General features: G+C 39.7%; 1 protein-coding gene across 6 annotated transcripts in view; it reads left to right on the top strand.

The window, feature by feature from the left end:
- FGGY (FGGY carbohydrate kinase domain containing) overlaps window positions 1-26674 on the top strand; it is a 202668-nt gene that overhangs the window by 103719 nt on the left and 72275 nt on the right. For all 6 annotated transcript variants that reach the window (XM_015635969.2, XM_015635972.3, XM_015635971.3 and 3 more), the window contains one exon: window positions 20005-20120. In XM_015635969.2, coding sequence (XP_015491455.1) covers window positions 20005-20120 — 116 coding nt within the window. The remainder of the gene's footprint in view (window positions 1-20004; window positions 20121-26674) is intronic.

Consider the following 26674-nt stretch of genomic DNA (forward strand, 5'->3'; position numbering starts at 1 on the left):
ATCTGAAGGATGTCTGTGTCTTTTTCAAGGATTGGGCAATCCTTTCAGAGAGATGTGGTAACTGCAGCAGCACAGACACCACTTTTTTGGGCCAGCTGCCCTTCCCTTCCTTCCTAGCCCTGCCATGACTAATGGATACCCTTTGGCTGGGATCTGGCGCTTGGCTTCTTGTTGACATTTTGTGCCTACTTCAAAAGATGCCCGGTCTAAAAATCAGGCCTTGTCTCTGGAAAGAAGGGGCCTAGGGAATATTGCAGAAAGCTGTTGTGATTAGTGCTGAGCCCATGGGGCAGTGACAGTATCCTGAGTTGCACTCGGCTGTTGTGTCCTGTTTATGAAATGAAACCCAAGAGTTCAGACTTGCAGACTTGTTTAGAGAAGTCTCTGGAGGAGAAAAAATTATCTTGAAAGGCTGGTTGGGAGGGGAGGGATGGTGTTTTTGTGGATTGGACAAAGTACCATGAATTTCTTGTCATGGAGCCAAAAGCAAGTGTCTCTGTGATGGTATGTTTGCCAAATGAGAGAATTCTACTGCTATCAGGCTCTTCATAAATTCAAAACATGTTCTTTGGAGACTGGTGACACACAGACTGATCCAGAAAATAGGAAATGTGTAGCTAGAAAACTTATCAGGAATGTGAAGGGCAGGTGCAATGTGGGCCATTACTGTTAGATATTTTTTTTTTAATTTAAAAATGATATGTCCTTGAGTCTACTGAGTAATCTGAAAGAGTTCTGTGTGCTGAAGAAGAAAATTGTCAGCAGGTCGCGTTAATGTTAGCCAGGAAGCACACAGGCAAACAGGAAGCTTTAGCTATTGTTATTGTACAAGTGCCCTTTACAAAATATTAGCAAAAGAAGCTTAATGTGTTTTCCACAAGAACAGGAACCCTTCAGAGTGTCTCTCTGTATCTGCCCAGTGAAGAAAAACTGCACTGTCTCCTTTCAACAGCTTCAGACATACATTGAGAGGTTGCACTGCAGAGGCTTGCATTCAGACCTTCAAATATTTACTAGTTTATTTTTTGAAGTTGTTAGGTTTGGTAATTAGCTGTGACAGTATCTAGCCCTTCATTTTCTATTGTGTTCATTTGCTGCTAAAAACAAAAAAAAAGGCAAAAAAAAAGGCAAAAAAAAAAAAAGCCAGCTAGGTCAGTATAGAAAGGATTGGGGGCAGTGGATGTATTCCTGGCAGTTTGCCACGGAGACACTGAGCTGAGCCAACCATGAAGTCATCGTGAACTCAGGGAGTCTCACTAATCCAAGGCAATGTGTCTTAATTTGACAAAGCAAAGGCTGTTTGATAAGCAAGCCCAGCTAGAAACGCTGTGAAACGGGGGTGTTTGTGAAGTGGAGATTGTGGACAAGAAATGTGGTGATATGAAAGGAATCATCTTGGTTTCAGGTCCTTCCTCCCCCAAGCCCAAAGGCAGGCTTGGCTCCCTTCTCCCCTGCAGCTCTGGCTGTGCAGTGGCTTGATGTGAAATTTGAGAAACATATGTAGTTTTCTATTTCAGGAAAATGATCTCAGGGATTGAATGTGTGTTTTGTTGGCTGTTAAGCTCTGATCTTGCCTAGTGTGGTAGTTTGAGAGTGTGTGTGTATGTGAGTGTGTGTGTGATGGTTAGAACCATCCAGCACTTAAAAGACATAATAATAAAAACAAATCAGAATTCATATATTCATTGTTGTTATAGGTCTTATTTCTTCAGTCTCAAAATTCAACATCCAACATCCTAAGGCTCTTAAATAACTGTACTGTGTGAATCAGAACATATCTTTTATTTTTCCATGTAGTAAATTAGTAAATTTATAATATTAGTAAATTTATAAATAGTCATTAGCATTTACTTGAGCTGATGAGTGGTGCACATACAGTTTTCCATGAAAGCAAAGAAACTCTCCTAGATGGCTAGGAGTCTGAGATTCCTCTTGCTGACATCCTCACTAATGGTGGGACTGGATAACTGTTCTTCACTGGGGCTGGGAGGGAGTAATGAAGGAGGTTGTGGTGTTACAGCCTTAAATTCTGAGGAAAAATAAGACATAAACCACAGAGGAGTTTGTTGTCTTTCAGTTCTCTTAATCTCATTTTTTCTTACAGTGATTTCAGCTCTCTTCAGAGCCAGGCTGGGTGTTCAGGGTGTTTCTTTTGCATTAGCTCCTGTGAACACCATCAGGGATCAGACTCTCATGGTACAAGGGATATAATAAACAATCTGTCATCTCCTTTGAACTCTTCCTTATGTGAAACCCCTTGGAAAGCCCTCTTGTCCCCTGTGAGATTGGGTCTCTGTTCAGCCAGAGCTGTGTAACAATTGCTTCCTTGCATAAATTTGAACCAGATAAGAAAATAGCCATGTTTATGAACTCCTGGGTCATTTACAGCCCAGCAGTGTTTTGGTGTGCACATATATAATGCATGTATTCACAGTAAATTCTTAAAAACCACCCCCCATAAAACAATAACATTCCAGGAGCGTTCTCATCCAGGGAAGGGAAGAAAATCTATGTAGCATGAAGTCTGTGCATTGTATGTGTACATACAGTGCTTAGAAGTATTAAAACTCACAGAAATTTATTATCCCATAAGGGTCTCTTTTGTCTTTTTTTTTTAAAAAAAAAACAACCCAAACCTTTAGTCCTCTGTAATACCTTGCATATGAAAGAACCTTCATAAATTCAGCCCTTAAATGTGCTCTTAAGCAAGAAAGTGGCATTGTTATTTAATAGCTGGGAAAAGAGCCGTATAATTTGAAGGGTAACATTCTTTAAGTGTTTAGCTGGGCATCCAGCTTTCTGTCTAATTTGCAGTGAGAATTAGGTGTCGTATTCCATAGGCATTTTCACAGATCACACTATAAATTATTTATTCTGGACCAATTCTTCCTCCAGACTTCCCAAACAAATGCTTTTCACCACTGGAGTGTTCCTCCTCTGCCTCTCACTGTAATACATGGCTGTAACAACAGTCTTGGCCTGGAGGGCAGTTTACCTACAGGTTTGCTTTATTTTTTTTGGCTGGCTCTCTAAATCTGCTTAATGTTAGTAACTTTCACTGGAAATTCTCGGCATGCTTTAGGATGACACTGATGGTGTCAGGGTTGATTTACATTGTCTCTTTCAAGTAGCATTAGCTTGCCTAGGACTTTTTCTCTTATTTGTTTTAGAATTCATGTTCTCCAGAGAGGAGCCTTTTAACTGTGAAATGTAAATAACCTGACAAGGAGGACTTCAAAAGAAAATGAGTCTTTGTCCATGGCAGTGATACCAAGTTTGCCAGCTCTGTAACCTTTAAAACAGAGTACTTTTATGCTTGACCTGTCATCTGCCTATAAAAATAATCTTAGATCAATGATACAGTGCTTTCAAGAATGTGTCTGAAGAAAGCAGACACTTCTATGTATGTGTTCTGTCATTTCTTCATTGTGATGGACCATCTGCTGCTTTAACTCTCAGTAGGATCTGGTTATTGATTCAGTGTAAGTGCCTGGCTCTGCCTTTTGCTTGCACTGAGGTGATGAACATTTTCATTGCAGCTTGCAAATTGATGCTGCCAGATAGCCTGCCCAATATTATATAAATATATAATGTGTTATATGAAATCACCAAGGGTTTGTTTTTGCCTTCCCCCATTCTTTATTCCAGTGCCATTCCATTAAACTGTTCTTTAGATGAAAGGTTGTAATTCAGTCTTCAATGGATGAAATGTATATGTACTTATGGAATCAAAGACATTCCAAGAAAGGTTGTTTATTTTCTTACTACCTTCTTTAATTAAATGTCGATGGTAGGATTCTGACTGTCTGACTTCAGAGAAACAGATGAAGCAATAATGCTTGCAGTGTGATCCAGCAGGGATGACTGGAGTTATGCTTCTTGGTTGTTGGACATTGCATGCATAGGAAACCAAATTCTCCTGTGGATAGGAGAGTTGGAATTTCAGATTTCACCATGGCTGTTGGTTTAATTCTAAAGTGAAGGGGAAGTTCTGGAATTTCTGAGCTTTATATTTTTCTATTACATAACTTCAGATAATATTTGAGTTATATATCTGTTTGGTTCAGCTTGCTGACTCTCAGCTTTAAACTGGAGCTGAAAATCTCAGTGAAAACTTGTGTGTGTTCACTTTATTTTATCTCAAGACTTGTCAGCCTGAGTTCTGAGCTTGCTGCTGTTCTGCAGTGTGGATGAATCCTGGGACTCACTGGAGAGGGGATTGGAGAGCACAGGCATTTCTCAGAGAGCTGTCCCTGTGTTCCCTGCCAGGCTGGGGCTGTCCTGGATCCATGTGCCAGTGTTGGAGTAGAAGAGAATTTATGGAAGATGACCCATCTGTTGCCTCTAGTACCCATGCACAAGGATTTTTTGTCAAAGTGGGAAAGAAAGTAGGAAAGCCCTTCATGCTGTAGGTGATTGGGAAAAACATGAGGATGTGCAGAGATATATGCCTGGTATATCCAAAACTCTCCCCACCCCCAAAGCCCACTTGCATTTATCCATACATAGGACATAGAGTTAGGATTACAGAAATAACTTCAACTTTCACTCACTGTAGTTTGAAACAGTTTTGAAACTATTTATATACACTCCTCTGCTTCCAATCTCATTTTCCAAGGTGAGCTCATTCTTCTGAGGGATGAAGCTGTATCTGCACAATGAGATGTTTTCATATTTAATTAAAACTAGTAAGAGGGGGAGAACACACCACAAAATACAAGGAAAACTATTTTCCTGTGGTTTCCTCTTCTGAGCTTCCCTCCATGAAACTATTTGGGAGTTTCTGATGCTGGTTTGTCATTGTATATAAAATACCTCCAACAGACTCCTTGGAGAAAAAGAAATACTGTGATGTTACTTTACTTTCAGGAAAGAAATTGAGTGTTCTTTGTTTCTTCATGAGAAAGTAGGTGTGGTGTTGTCCTCAATTCCTTGTGCACAGCATCTGTACAGGAGGTTAAGCCCCAAAGTGCTTGAATCTGCCTACAAAGAAGGGAAAACAGGGAATGTGTAAGAGCATGATACACTGCTGGCAGCTGTTCTCCATATCCATCCCATCCCGTGCCATTCTTGCCCTCAATTCCACCCTGAAGCTCTGTGGGCACATGTGTGGTCTGGATTTAGTCTCCTTCACAGATGGCATCTTTCATGTACCATCTTGGGCCATGCTGCCTATGAGATAGATATAAATATAATTATATATATATATATAAAAAATTACATACATATATATATATATATATATATATATATATATATATATATAATTTGAATGTGTATCACAAAGACAAAGTAAAGAACTTCAGTGCTCACCATTCTTCATGCTGTTGCCTCAGTAGCACCAGGTATAAATCTAACAGGGGGGCTCTCCAGAGGGGTTCCAGTTTGTTTAAGACTTTCTGGGTTTGTATATTTTGTCCTGTAGCAGCTCTTCATTTTGTGTGTAAGGACAGTTCATAAACAGATGTTGAATCTCAACATGGTGCCTGCTATTTCCTGCTATTTCTGGCCTGCCTGGAACACAGACAGTCCTTATTCACACCAGCTAGCTCCACTGGTAATCTACCCAAGAACATTTCCTGATACCTCTTTCTTTTTCAGGCTGTCTCTTTAAATGTGGATCAAAGGAAACTCATGCCTGCTAAAATGTAAAGAGATTTCTGATTGCCCAACCTATCAAGAGACTTATTAATTAATTAAAGTGGGTGCTCATTTGCTTTGGCACAAACAGAGAAAGGAGGAGATAGAATATAAAGAATGATGTCCAAACTAGCAGAAATTAACCTTGTGACTATGATACCTGCTGTGCTGATGGAAATCACTTCAGGCTGATTAAGGCTTCACCCACTATCTCATTTACTTGTTGGTTTATCTGAAAGGGCCTCTATTTGTGTGTATGAGTATAAAGTAGGGACTACAGTTTTACCTCATTAAATGTGAAACTCTGCTTGGAGGAGTATTGCTCAAGAAAACCACATCAGGCCAGGGTTTTGAAAATGCAGACTTGTTTAGAGAATGATTTTAATATATTGAAGCCTCAAGCCATCTACCTCTTCTCCTGAGAGCTTTACCTGAAAACTTTCAGGGCTGAATAATTTAAGGTTTGGGTTTTTTTTTTATTCTTTCTGCAAGAAATACTAGTCTGATGTTTTATTTTCTTAAAGTCTGAACTCCACATAACTTTTTTTCAGAACTGTTTATCCTCACTCCAGACATGAACCTTGGAAAGGTGGCAGAAAAAACAAACAGCTGCTGTGTTTTTGGGCAGTCTGCATTCCTTTAAACTCTCTGAGATCAGACTTGTGCTGAGATTTTCATATTATTTGTCCTAGGGCTTAACCACTTTCACTCCTGCTTAAAAGTCAGTGAATTTGCCATACTGGTGCTTGTGAGAGCTGTCATGCAGAGCCTTAATGATTCAAGAACCATGAATATATGATGTGTTCTTAGGGCTTTTTATTATTGTTTCATTCAAACTTCATCTACCTCCCTAAGCATCTTTCCATTTTTGGACTCTAGTTCTTTTTTTAACTTAAGCACATTGCTTAAGATATTCTAGGGAACTTTGTTTTGATTTTGGTTTTAGGGGTAAGTTTGATACATATAAAAATGTTATTAATGGACCAAGGTGGAGGTAGTAAAAAAGACTGCCACATTCTCAAGGCCCAGAGTCAGAAATTATCTGCACAAGTTTGGGTTTCCTTCACAAGTTGGAGACAGGAAGAAGAGCCACCAATCTTGTTGGCAGCGTTTTGTGCCCTCTTTATGAGGTCTCCACAATACGTTCTGTGAATTATTGTTATTGGTGTAAGAGTCAGAGCAAGGCAGGCTTGTGTGGTAAAAGTGTGTTCAATGGTTTGGGCCCTCATGAGGATTTTCCTGCAAGAGAGATGTGGAGATGCTACCTCTCCTTGTGCCTTTTAAGTAGCCTAAATCCCAAGTGTGTCTTGCAGTGCCTTTCCAGTTCCTGGAACTTCCCTGAGTGCAGAGATTGGTTGTAGCAGGTCGCTGTTCTTGTGAGATGGGTTAAATCCAAACTTGTGTTTACTAGCAACTGGAATGGACAAACAAAGCAGTCAGGCCAGTTCTGAAGGGCTTTTCAGTTAACTGTGCTCATTCTTTTCTTTGGGCCCTTTTCCAGCAAAGCACTTAGGCACGTGCTTAAAGTTAAAGCCTGTGCTTAAGTGCTTTGCTGGTCTGGGTCCTTTATTTGCTGTCCAAGCATGTTGGTATGAACAGGCTGCTGGCTGTAGGAGTGTTTGGGGAACTGTTCTTACACTGCTCATTTTCCTTCTCTGAACTTTTTGGCCACTTATGGCCCAGAAGATTAATTTGTCCTTTCAGTATGACATAGAGAATAATTTGAAAATGGTGCTTGAAAACTATTTGAAAACCTGTAGCAGGTTATTGATTAATTGGCATTGATTGTGAAAAAAACAGTGTATTTGGAAAAATCAAGGTCAGTCCAGCCAGGTGAGTTTTCATCTGATGTCTTGTTGGCAGCAGTTGTCATATGACAAAAGCATCTTCAGACTGTTCAAGTACCATGGATTTAGTATCCAGAAAATTCTCATCAAGTAACTTCTGTCTTTTAGGCACTTGCTATTTTTTCATCTGTGTGCAGATTTGCTTATTTATTTCTTTCTGGTTTTCACTGCTGCAGCTCAGAGTTGCCAATCTCTGACTCCTGCAGGCCAGCAAGTCTTGTGCTGTCCCTCCTCATCATTCCCATACCATCCATGGCAAGTCAGGGCAGGAGAACTCAGTTAAATTCAGACCTTGGAATTTCTCTCCAGGTCTTGCAGCAGTGAAAGTTGGCCTTTCACCTCTAGAGCCATTTTAGGACACCAGGGAGTTGATTTTAGTAGTTGTTTTTTTGTGAGGGTGCAAACCACTTTGCAGCAATGAAAATGGTGGAATGTGCAGCCTGATATTGCTGTGGAGGTAGCAAGGAAAATCCATATGGGATAAGTCAAGCACAATCCTGCAGTTGCTTCTGCAGACACGTGACTTACAGAAATGCCCCAGCTGACGTCAGGGACACTTTCTGTTCAGGTCAGGTTACTCACACCCTAGTCTCTTTAGGACCAAGCTCATAAATAAATAGTTCACAAAATTGCCTTTTGAAATTCTTAATTTCTCTCAAATAATAATATACAGGCTCTCTATGAACAGTGATCTTTTTAATTCCATCATTTAATTTGGTAGAATGCACAAATGTAGAAATTATTTTTGGGTATTTTTCATTAGAAACATGTAAACCATTAAAGAGGGAATAAAGTGTTCCATTTTTCAGGCACCTAACACAGGGATTTTGAATTGACTTTTAGTCCATTATTCTCTGAGCTTGAAGCCTTTGTGAGTATTTTCTGCAAGTATTGCAATGTAATTCAAGTTCCAAGAAAGGGAAAGACAAATATTTTAGTGTTGTTAGGGTTGCATGAAAGGGTTCATTAGCTTTTAGAGCAGTGGTAAACTCCACCCTGTTGGTTCAGCCTCACCTTTCCCAGTGCTGAGACAAGCTCAGGCAGTACCTGGGAGGCTGAGCTCTGGCTCTGTGAGAGCTGGGGATGTGCATTCCCAGGTGAAGTTGTTTTGAGGATTTAAATGAATGTGAAAACCAATCATGTCCACCTTCCCTGTGTAACAGGCTAAAGCTTCTGAAATTAGAGGAGCAACTTCTTTCTTTCAGCCACTTTCCCAACAGCCCATGGGTTGATCTGGTTGGTTGTTACAATAAGTCAGAGTAGAGTTTATTTAGTGGCAGCTGAGATGCTTTCAGAGGAAAGAAAGGGAGATAGGAATCCTAGAACTGATAACATGTTAACATCCTTCTCGGGCCAGTGCTTTGAAATCATGCTCACTTAATGAGCATTTACATTCCCTTATGTTATTTCTCTAAGTTATTGTGACTGGAAGCAGTCTAGGTATCCATGTAATGTAGTGTCCTTTTTGTTTTTCTTTTATTTTCTCTTGGTCCCAGCAATACCCTCTTTCAAGTGCAGAATGATTGCTTGTTTTCTTTGAATGCCTTTATTGCTGCCTTCTAAGGAATAATGACACCTGATTTATCTACTCTGTAGCCTTCCTGATTTTCTTCATTGATTCCTGCTGATGTAAATAAGCTGAAATGGTTTTTCATTCTTACTTTATGGAAATTTATGTGTTCTTCTACTCACTTCTGTTACCTGTTTCAGAGCTCCTTAGTGGGGTTTTCTTTGTTTGGTTTATGAAATCCCACAGCTGTCCAAATAATACTGTTGGTGTCTTTGCTTTTTGAGATTTGCTGAGAAATGTGCCCTCTTTTTAACATGAATACAATTACAAAGGGCTGTAAATGCATACCATTATTATTAATTAAAGATACTCTAGAAATAGCTGCACTGCTGCTGTCATTTAAAATATTAAAATACAAGCATACAGTACATGTATGATGTATGTAAAATGAGCCATCTTGCTTTTCCTTTGATTTAAACCACTTACCTTAAAATATAACAAAATCTGTTTGCAAAAATTGATACTAATGACTAAATTTTGACCAAATATATCTAGTGTTTAGGAATGACTTTATGATTTTAAGAGTTTACACTGACTGAACTGGTTTTTATGGTGGGAGGTAACAACACAGCTCATTCCCTGAGTAGGAATATCTAATCTTTGATTCAGGTGCCCCTGGCAGCTGTATCCTGTCATCCAGATTTGAGTAAGACTTGAAGGTGGTTTCCCTGAATAAAGGAGGGCTCAATATTCAAGTTTAGCATGTGAAATGGGATCAGCCTCCATCAGAATGCAGTTATTAAGACTTTCTTTTATTGCAGTACTCTTGGCAATTTCCCTGCTTCTGTTCTGGTTTCACTTAGGCTTTGTCTGGCCACAAGTGCATGACAGTCGAGGCTCCAGTTCAGCACAGTCTGACTAAGCTGGTAAAAACTCCCATTAACCCCACTGAGAGCTCTTCAGGACTTTACACTCACACATGTGTTCAAGTACTCTGCTGAATTAGACTATCAACAGTTTGATGTTAGGAATATATACATTATTTACTCACAAATTAGTAAAATGTGTCTTTGCAGTGAACACATGAAGAGATTTCTGGACTAAAAGTTCTCTCTCTCAAAACACCACTGGTAGGGCTGTAAGGGTGGGGTTTTTTCACACCTCTCAAACTCTGCTCAATTGTATGAAGACAGCAGAAACCACATAATGAAGTGTAGCCCTGATCCTGTAGAGATTTGTGTTCCTGCTTGGTGTCTGGAGTGTCAGGGTGCACATGGTGCTGACCAGACAGCACCCTCAGCATCTGCCACGCTTCCCAAACAGCTGGAAGAGTCAAGAACTCCTTAAATCCTTCTGCTCCCTAAATATGGGTGGTGGGTGTGCATGTCCTGTGTTTGCTTTTCACACAGAGGAATGACACAGGGACATGGAGCAGTAACTGTGGTCTTCCTGTAGCCTGCTCATGTTATTCCCTGTGGGATAAGGACGTCTGGAATAATGCAGTGGCCATGGCTGGGGCAGTGCCTGGTGCTGGCAGATGTGCTGGGTGATGCACATGTGGATGTGCTGCTGTTGTTGTACTGAGAGAAACCAGTGTTGCTGACAGGAGAAATCTCACTCTGTCCAAAGCCACATAGTGGGAAAGGAGCTGAGACCCAGCTTCCTTTTTCTGTGACTTGTAACCTTTGCTTAATCTCTTCACCAGCTTCCTTGAGTGTTTGGTGAAGCCTTGAGCTGTGGTAAATTTGCTGAAGCTCAGGCTTCCAGGGGAAGCTGTTCACTGGCTCTGTGTACCAATACTTCAAAAGTTTTAATTGTGTCATATTTTTAGCTGCCAGAAGGTAACGAGAAAATGTGTTTTTTAAATACAAGCTCTTAATTGAAATAAATATTTGACTTCCTATTGCAGAGTGGTTTGCTTGAAAAACTGAGCTTGAAAGAATATATTTTGTGATTAAATTCAACTCTAACATTGCTGATGTTACAGAGGGCAGGAGGAATGTCCCAAGGCTGCTGGACTGCAGTAGCAGGAGATGTGGGCTCCACTTCCACTTTTGATTTTCATTTCCCTTGCCATTTTTGGATGATGTTTTCTTTATAACCTCCCCTCTGCCTATTAAGCTTATAAAATTTAAAACAGTGGTTACTTAAAACAATGATTCAATTTTATATATGTGCACACTTTTTTTGTTTCTCTCATATTTAAAGATTTAAACTACAGTTGTCCATAGAAAGATTTTTTAAACATGCTCAGCATCAGTGTCTGAATGGTGTCTTTCTGCCTGGGTCTCAGTCTCTGGACTGAGCCTCAGGAGTTCAGGATTCCGTTCAGGGGTCTGAAGGAAGTTTACTCTTTGACCCTTGGCCAAATCCCTCAATTTTCTTTGCCTCTGTTTGCCATCCTTTAAGGGAACGGACTAAGATTTCCAGCCCCACATGCTATGTCTGATTTGTCTAGACAATACATTTTTTTGTCTAGGACTGTGTCTCATTATGAGTTCTCCAACAATGTCGAAGACAATGGGCTTGAATCTTGGTTGAGCGTCTGTAACATAACACAGAATGAAATTAATAAAAAAACTCAGCAATCTGCTGACTGCTGGCTTGCCCTTGCCTCATGACATGGTGAGGCATATGTGGGTGGATAAAATGGTCTTATTTTGTACTTTCTGATCCAACTCCATGTGTTTAGCTAAGTGCATCCACTGAAATTATTAGATGCACACAAGGGATTAATCTGACTTGATAAGTTGCACTTCAGATGAGTGGTTCCCTACAGGTTTGGTGACATAACTTCTAGGAAAACTGAATTTGAGACTCTTAAGTCTTCCCATCTTTTGATAGTGTGTTTCTGAAGAGAAACACACTTGGAAAAAGAATTGGTCTCTGTTACAGATCGTAAAAGAAACATCATCTCATTGTGGTCAGTGTGATTCACCTTCTGTTGGATGACTTTTTTGACATTTGCAATGTTTGATGCATTTATTTGTATTTTTAAAGGACAGGTTTAAATAGATTACAGCAAACACAAACAGGCACATTCTCCCAATCCAAAGTAAATATCTGCATGTGTATTACATTACAAAGTAAATATCTGCATTGCAAACATGTGTGTGTATATGTATTAATGAATAAAACAAGTCCATTTCCTTATAGTACTTAAGTATCAAATGCACATTTCCACATTTCTAACAAGATGTGCAAATTTTAAATTTTAGGTACCTCATCCAACACAAAATTTTCTTTAAGTGGGTTAATCCTTAAAGTCTGAATGTCACAAAAGGGGCTTTCCCAGCAACCTCTTAGTAAATTTGTGATTTATTTATGTAATATAACATCAGTCTCATACCTCCTTTGGAACACAGGAAACATCTACACTCTACATTTTTCAAGAGACTTCTTTGCTTATTGTGGTGTTAATTGGAGGTCAGTCTTCGCTCTGGTTGGGTGGTCAGAAGGTTGATGCTGGAGTTTAAAGCACTTCATTGCTTTGAAACCTTGTGCTGCTATGTAGGCTTTGAAAATGATCCTATTGTTCTTTTTTTTCCTTTCAAAGTGGCACCCAGAGTTTAAATATAACATGGAATCTCGTCAGGGAGTGGCTGTGTTCAGAGGAGATTAATTATAGATGTGGGTGTAGAAAATTGCAATTGTGAATTGTATTTTTCATACAATAAAATCTGTCCCTTTAAGTAAGCAACAGACTTGCTTAGAAAATCCTGCAATTTAAAAAGCCAGCCAAAAACCTCTAAGTGTTATAGCATGAACACCAAATATTAGAGCAAGGTTTGAGTTAATTAATACTTTTTCCCCTTTACAAAAATAGTTCTAACTTCTTGATTTACTGATTGAAAGACTTTGTTTCCTGCTCAGCGCTTGTTGCTGAGGGCTGAGTGACTTCCACACACACACAGGGTGGTGTGAGCTCAGGATAATCACCCTGTATCCCAACAAAAGACCTAAAAACCCTGTCTGGATGGGTTTGGAAGTCCTGGTGTAATGCCTACTCCTGTTGGTGAGAGTGTTGATGGATCCCAGTCCCCCAAGGGCTCTGATGCAGCTGCCATTCCCTAAGGGGTCTCTCTCACCTTATAGAGAGCGTTGCTCTTTCAGGGGCTCTGCTTTGGCAGGGAGATTTATGGCAGGGAAAGGGAGACCTGGTTTGTATTTTTAAATAAAAGCTGTGCCACCAGTCCAGTGAGAGTTCTGACTTTCCAGATGTGAGGCCAACAGAGCTGCTGGATACAAGTTCACAGATTTTTAACCCCAAATTTCATCTTGTTTATTGGGAAGGAGTCTGGTAGGACCCTGTGAGTTCCCTGAGTCAGCAGTGTTCAGGAAAAAATGGGGGGAATAGTATATCATTAAACCAATGTCTTAACCACAGCTTTGAAGGAAAAGCTGTGAAATCTTCACACCATATGTAGTACTTCAGCATAATTTTTTTGCAGTAACAAAAAAAAAAAACCCAAAAAACTTGCAAGGGTTTGGAATGGTATTATATATCCCAATATCAGTATCTGCATTACCTTCAAGTATGCAGCTTGGAGGTCCTGAGCTGTTCACTGTTTTTTTGGTTGGTGGCTTTGTGGATTGGTGTCTTCAACCAAATTTGCACATTTACTGGAAAGAGAAATCTTTTCTACTAAATCCTTTTTGGAAACTGAAGAGCTATTTTCTGATGCTCAATTTTTCTCATGGTGAGGATAAAGAAAACATCCAAGTAATTTTTTGAACATTAACTTTTAAGGTTTGAGATCTGCAATTTAATCCTATTTCACCTACAAAATATGACAAAATTGCCACTAGCCTTAGTATGAACAAATATTGGCCTTTCATCATCATATTGGATCATTCTTATTTGTATTAATATTTTTTTTCTCACAGCTTTAGTGAAGATTTCGAAGTGGGGAGAAAGCTTTGCTTTTTCTGTGGTCTTTAACTTCCTTCAAAAAATCTAAATGGCAGCCAGACTACTTTAATTATTTATGATAAATAGAAGTGTTACCCAGAGCATAGGAAGACTGAAGCTGTTAGAATTGCTAACCCTGATTACAGTAATTTCCTTGCTACCTTTATTGAATAGATTTAAATCCTCAGACATGCAAAGACTGAAAGTCGAGGCCAGTGAGTACAACTGGGAATGTGTCTGCTACTTGTCCCAAACAGGCTTCCCCACCTGTCTTCTTTGTTTGGCCTGTTTAATGTTTTGTTGGAAGGAGAAAACCCTTTTCAGGCAAGAGTCAAATTGCAGGGCTCGCTAAGACAATGGGTTTGGGCAGGCAGGAATTTCATAGGCTTTGGGTCAAAGGCAGTAATCATAAAAAGTAGTGTGTTGTAAATGTTAGGAACTTGGGGTTTGCATGGCTGGGTGGCTGGAGCAGCCCCTGACAGGTTTTGCTGTGTGTGCTGCAATGAAGGAGCTGTTGAAGAGGTTAAAGGAGGGGAGTACAGCCAGACTCTCTCACCCTGAGCTTTGCAGCCAGCCTGCCCCAGAGATGGACTGAGGGACTGAGGGACAGCAGGGGCAGCTCCTCTGCACCACCCTGAGCTCAACCCCCTGCCCTGATTCCTTTTAGCAAACACTCAACAGGGGCAGCATCTCACACACTTCATACATGTCAAGACTCAGTGATCAGATGTCACTTTCCTTCTCTTTCTTGAGAAGTATTTACCTTAGGACAATTTTTCCCTATTTCCCCCAAGCAGCCAAGTACACCAAGCAGGCAGAGACATATTTCCTAAATGCCAGTTGTGGATTTGGATCTAACAGTCTGGTTCTGTTTCAAAGGCTGTGGACTAATGGATATGGCATTACCATAACAGAGCAGAGAATAATGACAGGTTTCTTATTGCTCTGTGATAACCTCCACTGTATTTTAGGTTCTTGCAGCACCAGTGCCCAGTTCTGTTCTTGGATGCTGGGAGTATGTGTGCTGGGTATTAAATTTTTCTGCCTGGAACATTTTTGCACAAACCACAGTAAGATCTGTGACTGTGTTAGAGCTGTAAATTGCTTGCTTTTGTGAAAAGCCTTGAGACTGTGGGGGTGCATAATTTGGGAGGACATTGGCAGCCTGGCCCAGTGTCAATATGTGGAGATGTTCATTTGAGCAGACTCTACACCCTGGTTTACAATTTGAATTCAAAATCTGTTTTAAATTTAAACTTTGTAGAACAAAAGAAAAATCATTTGATGTTGTGACAGTCACATTCTATTGTTTCAGGTCTCCTTCTTGCATTCACAACATCATAAAGCTTTCTTAGCTTTTGATTCTTTGTAGCTTTAAATAAATTTGCCCAACAGACCACAGAGAGTTACTTTATCCTACTGCATGCTATTCCTTTTGGGATCTAACTGTACCTTATCCTTGCTTCTGTAGAATTTAGCTTTGGCACAGCCCTCAGCAGGTGCAGCTGGCTTTAGTTTAGTGATCCAGTGATTGAACTGCTGCATTGTTAATGATGCCTACAAAATTAATTAAGTTCATGAGTTTAGGTTTGTTTCTGAGCAGTTGGGATGAATGGAGCAGATCCTTTTGCTTTGGAATTGAGAACAAAGCTGCCATTCACCTCAGGATGCCCCAGCCAGGGGTTCTGTGCCTTTCAAGCTGGTGACTGATTCATTTTCCAGGCTAACTAATCTTGTACCAGCCCTCTGGAATGGAAGGTCATGCAGAAATGCCTTATGGGGTCACTTTTCAGGTAAAAAAACCTATTTCTTTTAGTAACTTTTATTTGATAGGACTTACCTATCAAGCTATACTCAAAATAGGGATGACTTCCACAAGACAGCTGCAGTTAAGGAGTAGCCCCCAGAATTATTTCCATAGAGGTGTTGTCCCAGGCAGGGCAGGATCTCTGCAGATTTGGGAATCATGTCTCTGCTGGCTTTATCCCTTTTGGAGTGTGGGAGATGTATCAACAAAGAATGGACCAAAGTGTGAAATTCTGGTGACTCCTGAGTAATTTAGAAAAAGTTTTTTGTGACTTTTGTATTTGAGATACACTTTTATGCCAGTAACTTAGAGCATGCAGTAATTCCCATTTTCAGCAAATCTACCTGATTTCCTTCTGTCCAAGTACAACAGAGTGAGATAAAATACCCAGAATAGGCAGATAATATGGGAAGAGGCACACAGAAACAAGTTTTGATCACCTGAGTGATGCCAAGTCCAGTTGCCCCAGATCCTTTTGCAGGTTAGTTGCTTCCAGACAACATTTTGGGAATTACAAGTGTGTGTTCACAGAAGACTGCTGAGATTCTGGTCATGCAGGACTTCAGCACATCCAACCAGTCCTCAGCAAGAAACTTGTAGGAAACTCTAAACAGAATAATTTTCCTGTTGAAAATCTGGTTTAAATAAAATAAAAATTTTCCATGCACGACGGTTGGGACTTTTTTTTCAGTAGGAATATTCTAAACAAAACTTTTTGTTCTGACCAGAGAAAGGAAATCTTTCATTTCATTGTGCTGGGAATATGCTTAAAGAAAAGAGTCTCCAAACTGATGGTATTTCAGACTGACGACATATGGCTCATGCTTCTGAGGAGTTCCATTCATGGCTCCTCAAATCCTGTGTTGGATTAGGCAGCTGGGAGAGGACTGTTCCCTCTGGGATTGCCTCTTCTCTGCACCTTTGAACCTGCTGATCCTGGGACTAAAGTAAGAGGAGCATTTGCTTCAGCCCATCTGGTTCATCCAGCTTCAGCCAGAACAAGCCTGGTGTTTATGACCAAAGAATTGAGGCAATGCTGCCAAATAGGAAAAATGGAATATGCCACAGCAGATATCAGTAGTGTTTCTGTTTAATGTCTGCCCTTCATATCATCAAACTTGGGAGTTCTGTGAAATACAAAATTTTCTCACAGTTGAGACTTTCTTTGTAGGTGTACTGATTTGATTCCTCAGGTGTTTTTTTCCTATAGTGTCTTCCTGGATAGATTTTTCCCAAGTTAGGGGTTGTGCTATCCCCTTTTCAGGGTGATTCTCTGGAGGAGAATTTCTGACTGATTTCCTATAAAGTTAATATACACACAAATATAAATAAATATTATATATATATATAATATACATCTTTACTATTGGCTTCAGCAGTGACAAGCCATGAATGAACTGTTCTCTCTGCATGGAGCTCTCTAGGGCATACAAACTCAGCACCTCCTCAGGTGAGGGGCAGGGGTTTAAGTTCAACCCATCCAGGTGCTTTTGAAGCATGTGGTGATGTTAATCCTTCATGGTCATCACAAAGAAATCCTTTCCTTTGAGCTGTTATCTAAGAGAGCAGGATGCCTTTCTGTGGTATGACACTTTCTCTTTGATATTAGGGATTTGTATGAAGCCATATTGTTCCATTAAACACATACTTTTTGAGTGGCAGCAGGAGTGGAAGAAGGAGATTTAATCCCAGAGAAGTATAAACACTCAGACTGTGTTTAAAACAAGCATTTTGAGTTTCTTGCTGTGGCCATGAAAATAAAAACCTGCCAACATAATGTGTTAGTGTTTTAGCTCAGATCTGAGATTGGTTTTCATACCAGAACCTTCCACTCAGACATCTGCCAGTAATTCATTTGGGAAGAGTTGTCTTCCCCAGTTCATTTTCCATACTGTGTTAAAAATTCAACCAAAACTCCTCTGTTTATCCTTGTTCTGTGAGCACTTTGCATTTTTAAATTGACAGGATGTGCTCAGTACAGCCATATCCTGCCAGAGAGCTCAGATCTGCTGGAATTCTGTGGATTGGCAAGGGCTGATCTCTTCCCATCGCCAGTGATTCCATGGGCCTGTGTGTGGTGTTCCACAGAGGGAGCTGTGTGGGACAGCAGGCCTCTGTTTAAAACATGTTCTTTGGAGCCTTTTTCAGGGTGTGGCATTAGTTCAGAGCTTCAATCTAATTAGAAAAAGACATATTTGGTTTTGATGATAATTTGTTATGATTTTCTATTTCCCATATTTGGGAAAATTTGATGCATTGTTTTTCACTCTTTATGTCTAAATTTTTCCTAAAGTGATGAAGTGCTTTTTATTTCAAATACCATGTCTTTATTTTTCCTTTTAACGAGAGGTTTGAACCCATTTGGGGAAAATGTTTATTTTTTCCCAGTATTTTCTTCAGCCTAGAATTTATTTATTCACCCAGTTTTTGTCAAAGGTCCTAATTAGATTTCTGTGTCTGGCTTTTAAATCCTTGGAAATTGGAATTCCTTATATCAACATTGTCATTGCTGTAGTTACAGGTCACGTGCTTTTTCTGTTTTCAAACCAGACACTGAGTTGTGATTGTGTGGTCTATTCTTAAATTATTAAGAAGAAATAAAAAAGGGGGTGGGGTTGTCAGAAGTGTTTTAAGAGTAGTCCTGAAAAAATATCTGCATTTATTGACTGTACTTATTTATAGGGATATAAATAATTAATGTCTTCCCCCCCCAATATATAATGTTAATTATTCTCTTGCAGCAAAGAGCAACCAACACACCTTTACAACCAGTGGGATGTGAATGACCATCACTTGTCCTCTGGTTGTAAAAACATGGTTACTCCAGTAAAACAGGATGGAAGGATACATGAGGCATTTAAAAGACACATTTCTGTCCCAGATGAGAAAGTGGGAATTTAGAGAGTCCATGTAACCATCCCATCTTCTGCTCAGTGTCACATAAGATGATGTTGCTTCTTGCTGTGTAGAAAGGCTCTTCCTGTTCTTATTTGGCTTTACTCTGTCTGCAGTATCAGTGGCTATGAGATCTAACTTTGATTTGCAGATAGGAAATAAAAATTACTTCTCTTTTTCTGCTCAAGGTCAGGTTGGATGGGGCTTGGAGCAACCTGGGGTAGTGAAAGGTGTCCCTGCCCATGACAGAGGGTTGGAACAAGATGAGCTTTAAGGTCCTTCCAGCCCAACCCATTCTGTGATTCATATTTCAGTCCCTGGGTAGTTTTCCTGGATGAAAGGGAAGATTTACTTTTACTCCAAACAATAATTTTGAAGAGAGAAATTTTATTTGATTTTTACTTATGCAAAACTGCAAGAAAAAGTCAAATACTTCAGTTAAACAGAGTTTGCTTTGAAGATACATGTTCAAATTGTACCATCCTAATAACGAGAATATGTCTGGGTAAGCTCACCTTGGCTAAACATGAGTCACAAATAAGCTGTCTTGTAAAACATCAAAGAAAATCCGCCTCTGAGCAGGGTTTCTCTTTGAGAACAGTTATGATGATGTGTTTCCCCAAGATGCATCTGAGCTGTCTTGCACTTGCTGGTACTGTGGTATTCCCAGGACTACACAGAACTGCAGTTTTCAGTGGTATTTAGCATTTTTAAGACCTTTTAGTTGACTGACTTTTCAAGCAGTTTAATATTGATCTTTTAAGAAAACAGCCTGTGTAATACTAAATCATCAGGAATATTGTTCATTCTTTGGGGAGGAATAAGGTCAGGGATATTGATAAAAACCATTCTGTGTGTTAGGACAGACTTTCCTCTGTGTATCTTCTGCTCCTGCCTGTGCCCCGTGGTGTTGTCCTGGCACAGCAGAGTTTAACATCAGCTTCTCAGGAATGAGACTTGTGCATCTGATCCCATCATCCTGGAAATTGTAATTCAGTTGTAACACCAAGTTTTCCTAAGGACAGGCTGTGTGCAAAGCAGCCATTTAGGCTGGAAGAGCAGCACCCTGAGCTGCCTGCTCCAGAGCTGTTGTGTTCCTGCCCCGCTCTCCCCAGGCACATGCACAGCCTGTTATTTGACTGATTTATGCAGTGAAGAGGCCAGACCAGGAGTTGTTTCAGCAGAGAAGAATCTTAAACACAAGGTCCTTTTAAGGTCCTCAAGATGTTCACTCCAAGCATTAACCAGTTGTTGGGTTTTTTTGTTTTTTTTTAATGTGAGCATTCTGCTGGAGTTTTTGACCAGTGGAGAAGAGATTCTTTTGCAGGAACTTGTTTTTAAATCCAAATGTGTTCATTTGCCTGTCTCTGTGCCTATATTGTCTCTTTTCTAGGTCTCTCTGTACAGTGGTGTGTAAGTGGACATACTCATCAGATAGAGGTTGGGATGACAGTTTCTGGAAAATGATTGGCTTGGAAGATTTGGTGAAGGATAAGTATGAAAAAATAGGTATGTCTGGGTTGGGTTTTAATATACACATATATTCATAATAATAAATAGACATATTCATATTATTAAAAAGCTTTATATATATATATATATATAAAGAGATGGGGCTTTGAATAACCTGGTTTAGTGGAAGGTTTCCCTGCCCATGGCAAGGGGTTGGAATGAGATGAGCTTTAAGGTCCCTTCCAACCCAACCCATTCTCTGATTCTGAGTAAAAGATATATACATATAAAAAGATATCTTGCTATATTATTGTGAATGTCAGCAGCTTCAAATGGCTTGCTGAGATGCCCATAGGGAAGTTCCTAAGTGCATTTTTTACTTTGCATTGTTATGAGAAACTGTGTTTAAATTTTTTATCTCCTACCCTTCAGAAAGGCCTGGAAGGCCTTTCTGTACTGCTCAATCTCAACAATAGAGGAGTAAAAAGGAGCCTGAGCAACTGATGACATGAAGGACACACTTGATATGGGTATATTGGATGACATGCTACAAAAAAAGCTACAATATAGTAATTTATAGCTGTTTTTATAGCATGATTTGTGACCTGTACCTATCTCCCTTATAGTCATTTTCAAAAAAGGTGCTGCTTCTGCTTGTTGTTATCTTTAAACATTTTTTTTTCACTCTCAAAGCCCAAGTTTAATTAGAATAGTAGCCTTGCTAATAGCAGTTCCTACAGCAGATATTCATTAAAAGTCCATAACGTTAATATACCAGAAAATTTCCAGGATAACTTTATTAGACTTTCCCTGTTAAGTTAATGGACTTTTAATGGATGTCCTAAGCAGACATGTCATTAACAAGAATATTACCAGACATGAATTAAAATATGCTCATTCATCAAAGTTAATTATCTGAAATTTCCTTTGATTTTTTTTTTTTAATGTCAAGCACTTTGAACAAGTTTGTACAGCAGTTTAAATGCAGCAACATGAAATGGAAATGGTGGAGGAAGGATTGTAGTGAAAAAAAATGTAATGAAATCTATAAACTTTTCTGATCATCATGTGCTATCAGTCATTTTTGGGTTATCAGAAAATAGTACTTGAAAGCTTCCTTGAATAGATTTCAGCTTTTCTCCTGCAAAGAAAACTGCTTATGCAGAGGTTCAAAACCTACCAGGAGAATGAGGCTTTCAGCTTCCTGAGGTTTTAGGTTGAATACAGTTCTTACAGCATCTGTCACATGTGGCTTTTAGCAAATCTCCAACAAGTTAAAATAAGACTTGCAATAAATACATGTTTTTACCAGAAAATTGAACATCTTGCCAGCTGGTGGTCTCATGGAAGGGTATTTTAAAAATAAATTATTTATGAAGTGTAAGCTAAGGCTTGAATACAATATTTATGCAATGCACTTCAAGGACAGTGCAAAGCAATTTGCCATTTTAAGTAACAACATGCACGCTTTAAATGATAAAGTAGCCATTAATAAAAGGGGCCTTTTGCTGTGATGGGAGCCTCATAACACTGGCCTATATATGGCTTAACATTTATTATGAGAGAAATCATCAATTCCCAGTATCAGGCTTCCATGTTTGTTAAAACACAACATGTACAAAATAAATCAGTAAGTTATCTTCTGTTGATACGTTTCTTGCAAGGCAAAAGAGTTTCTTGTGAGTTGCTGGTGGAAATGTCTAGTTCCATGGAAAACTGTGGGATTTTTTAAAGAAATGAACCATAGAATCCCTGAGAGGGTTTGGCTGGAGTTGGAGAAGCACAGTCCTCCAAAACTGCTCCAAACCTTAGGCCAGAACTTGTAGCTTGTGCTCACCTTGAGAAATCCTTCGGTTTTCAGATTCTGGGGCCCATTCCCTCAGGTGAATTCACAGCATAAGCCAATTTCTATTTGCATAATAATGCTGAAACCTGGCCCTAGGGAGAGTATGAGCTTTTTTCCCTGACCATTTGTCTAACCTTGCCTTTTTTAAAAGGGAAGGTGTTGCTTTTGTTATATTTAGCAGTGTGATAACATCACAAAAAGCAGGAGAGTGTCCTTCATTCCTGTGTCTCTGCAGAAGGAGTGAGGAGCTCACTGCACCAGTGTGGAACCCAGGTAGCCACCACTCCATTCCTCTGAGTTTCTCTCCTACCCTCTACTTCTTGGAGTCTCTTGGAAGGGTGTAGCTTCAGGAGGAGTCAAAACAAAACACCCTGCCCAGGAGCTGCTCCATGGTGGTGTGTCCCAGGGAAGTGCTTTGCTTTCTGCCACCCTGAAATCTTATCATTGTCCCTGAATGTAGGGAATGGGAACAGTGTTCCAATGACAGCTGGGGGCTTTGCTTGTTTTAATGTGTTCAATGGTGTTGGACTTGAGCACTCTGAATCAGCTCAACTTTCCTCAAATTAATCAGAACAATGTAGATCCACCTAGCAGGAAGGTGATACTCAGCCACTGAGCAAACTGCAGCTGGAATGGTCCTGTGGAGTGGGAGATTCCTTCCCACACATCCCGTGGTGTCAGCATCGGTACGAAGCACCATCCCTGCCAGGAGCCCCAAACCAGGCCAGGATCACACCTGGCACCGACTCAGCTCAAGCTGTATTTATTTAGAGCAGTGCTGCCCACAGGGGAACAGCCTCAGCTGCTGAAGTGCATCCCCTTGTCCCAAGGGAAGGCCCTCCCTGGACAGTCTGTGCTTCCAGCAGGAACATCAGAGCCTGCCATGGCTGACAGGGAAGGATGGGGAGCAGGGCACTGAACTGCCTGCAGATAAAGGAGCTTGAACTTGTCAGATAACCCAGGTAGGAGGAGGTTGAAGGGAGGTTGTACATGCTCAAAACCTCCTCCTGAAATGAAAACAAAACCAAAAACCTGACAGGGCAGAAGTAATTCTGGTGGAATTTCCTCTTCTGTTCTCAAGCTACTCTAAGCCTGTGTCTGTCTGCTCAAGGTTTGTTTAGCTCAAAGCCAAGGATGTATTTTAGTGCCTGCACGTTCCCCGTGTACAGAGAGATAATGGCCCTTTTCTCATGCATCTCTCCTACAAGATAACAAGGCTCTAAATCATCATTTCTTTTAACCAAAGCAAAATGTCACAAGATAAAATTAACAAAATTTTCTGATTGTAACAAAAGTAAATACAAAGTTTAAAATATGCTACCAGTAAATACCAGTTTAAAATATGCAGAAAAGCTGTGTTTGTTTTGTTGTTGTTGGTTTTTTTTAATCTCTACTGAAATTACTATTGTTTTCAATCAGAAGGAACCAAAGATGAATAGCTACAAATAGATTTTTTTTTTTTTTTGTCATTTGGAAGTAGCTTTAAATTTCGTGCCACTGGAAATACTTATGGAAATTACCCGAAATCAACTTTTTTTAATGTACATATTTCTTTATTCTGGTAAATATGCTTTTAAGCATCACTTTTAAAACTTCTTGCCCTTTAAAAATACATTTACTGTAATCAGAGTGCTGTGGTTCCAGGGAGTACACTCCTCTTGGTTTCAGTTTAACTTAACATACGACCTTGTTGATAAGGGAGACCCTCACATCTGACCTTTAGGATCTTCCACAAACCTTTCCCAGATCAGGACGTGGGTTCACATCTGAAAACTCCCAGGCCTTTGACATTTTCTGTTTCTCAGAGCAGACTAACCTTTCAGGGAATCCACATAACAAGTTGTTTGTGGTCCCTTCTGTACATCATGAATTTACTGATCAGGCTTGTGAAGGTAAAGAGTCTTATCTGGAGATACTAAAAAATTTATTGATCCCATTAATTTGCTCACCAAGAGAGTGGAAGATGACTCGTATTCAAGCCACTGTGAAAGTGTTGTGTACTAGAGGCATTAGCATTTATCTGCTGTGGTAAAAACACATGATGAGTATCTCTTTGTGGTATTATAAAACCTAGAAAGACATTAAGTATTCCGTTAAAATTTCATGTACTGTAGAGCTCCTAAGGTACTGGAGCATGCATTCCATTTGGAGAAAAATGCTTGATAAATTTTCATCACAGCCTTCTACTTCAGGGCCTACTTAAGGGACCAAATAATGATTTTTTTTATTGAATGGTAATATTTCATACCAGGTCTTTTTTGGGTTGAAGATGGTGGCTTTGAGTGAGAGAGCATTGTGGGTACTGCAGAATAGATTCTACTATCTTTCAGGTTTTGTTGCTTTTGTAAAGGACAGTTTGTCACCTTTTTTCATCTGTGCTGCAGCAGCAAACTGATATTAATGAAGTAGCTGTAGTTTTGCTTAATTTGCTTTAGTGTACAACTGGAAGAACTATTTCATTTTTGATTTTTGGGGTGATGGTGGCATAAGGAAGAACATGAGCTTCTTACACATCTCTTTACTTAAATCCCAGTCTGGGTCTTTTTTCCACTCATCCTTCTTAACCACCTTCTAAATGAATACCTTCAATTCTCCATAAATTGCCTCCATCTTCCTCCAGTAGGATTTCTGCTTTTTAATTATTTTTTCATTATTTTTAAATTTTGGCACTATGTTTTCAATTGAGAAGGGTTTGACTTGACTCTAAAGTGCATTTCTGGTTAGTGGCCTTTGTTCACCACCCTCTCTGTTCCAACACTCTGCTTATGTTTTAATGTACAGCCCCAATACTTGGTAACCCCATTTTTACCTCTCTCCTTAATTCCAGGACTTTGGGGACTGCAGGCTTGATGTTTTTATGGGCCTGGGCACTTGCATATGCCATTTTTGAATGTCCTGAAAAGATGGGTTTGTATAATTGGAAGACTGGATGTCCTTTTCTAATGCTCTTTTATTTACTTATTAATAAATCGTTAGTACAGAAAACCTGTTTTTATATCAATAGTTACATTTACTGCATGTACCACTGAATCCTTCTATATACAAAGCTAATAATGGCATTGGATATCTCCCTTTTTACACTTTAAATAGAGTCTTAGGTTTTCTGTTTTGTCAGTAGTTAGCTCTAATACTTGGATGTTCTCTTAATTTATTTTATACATATATAATAAATTTAATTAATTTATTTTTAGGCTGAAAATGATTCAGTGCAGGTTGGGAGAATATGGTCAATATTAACTTAGTGCTACAGCAGCTGTGGAGGGAATGGTCAGTCCATTCATTCTGCCAGTTTTTCCTGTCTCTTCCAAGGCCTTTGATGCCAGATGCTCTGGAGCATATGAGGGATTTCCTTGAAGGCTGAGAGAAAGAGATGGTGATGATTTTTATTTTTATTCTTTCAGGTCAGCTTGTAGCTGCCAGTTCTTCATAAAGCTGGATTGCAGCAACAAGCTTTAAACACTGTACTTTGCAAATGGTAGGGAATAATAAGTAAAGGGGTTCTCAGGTATGGGATGCCTTTATCTGTCTTCCCCTGGTCTTTTGCTATCCCAAATAAATTACAACACACTGCAATTTCAAACAAAATTAAAAGGATGAATCAGAGGATATTTACACTTACATGCTGTCAAAATCCATGGAATTTACAAGTGAATAGTGTTCCAAATATGCTAACATTTTTCTGGCTTCCTGTCATTTCAGTCTGTCCAAGAGCTGTAGAAACTGCAAAGGAGCTGAAACTGGCACAGTGCAAAGAGGTTTTTGGGTGTCTCCTTCCTGAGAGCTCGAGGCATTATTTTGTAACACATGATTCAGCAGGAAGAAGTTGGGCTTTTCCTCAGAAAAGCTCAACACTCCTGTGATTTCTGTTTTATTTTGTACTTTTTCCATCTTGAGATCACTGAATCACACGAATCATTGGGGTTAGAAGGGCCATCTTGAAATGATTGGAGCAGGGTCACCTACAGAAGGTTGTTCAGGGCTGTGACCTCTTGAGTTTTGAGTATTTCCAAAGGTGGAGATTCCAAAATCTGCCTGGGCAACCTGTTCCAGTGTCCTGACCACTTTTCCCCAGTAAAAACATTTTTTAATTTGGTTTAAATGTAATTCCCTGTATTTCAGTTTGTGCTTGTCACACTTGTTGTGTCACGGGGGGCCACTGAGAAGGGTCTTTCTCCCTGATCTTTACTCCCTCCCTCCCATCAGATATTGATACACTCATGGATAAAATCTGCCCCCTCCACCTCCAAGCCTTCTCCTTGCTGTCTAGTCTGAGATACTCTTCCTCTTTCCAATAACTGTTCTTGAACAGGCTGAGCTGAACTGGAGTAGCTCAAGTTTCTGCAGGATGTTTCCTGGGTGACATTTTCCATTCCTCTTCCACCAGGAAAGGAACCATCATTCACCCTGCTTATCATCAGCTTGAGTCCTGCTGGCAGGCTGTTCCTTTCCACTTCTCTCTGCTCTGAGAAGTGAGGAGTACTGTGTGCTGCCCCTCCATCCCTCATAGCTTAGAAAACTTGTAAGTTTAGATCTTTTAAAAAATAGTAATAAAAAAATATTCCCCTGTCCACTCATAGAGTTCTGGTCTCTGACTCTACCTGCCTGGGGAATCATATTTGCTTCTACTCTAGCTGGGGACTTGGGAACTTTCTTGTATGAAAATGAGGAGCTTTTTCATTGAATTTCTGGTTTTAAATTTCACAGAAACTTTGAGTAGTCTTGTGCCTATTGTAACTGTTCAGTATTTAAATTTCTGAGATATTAT

Source organism: Parus major, chromosome 8, assembly GCF_001522545.3.
Source record: "Parus major isolate Abel chromosome 8, Parus_major1.1, whole genome shotgun sequence".
Classification (NCBI taxonomy): Eukaryota; Metazoa; Chordata; class Aves; order Passeriformes; family Paridae; genus Parus; species Parus major.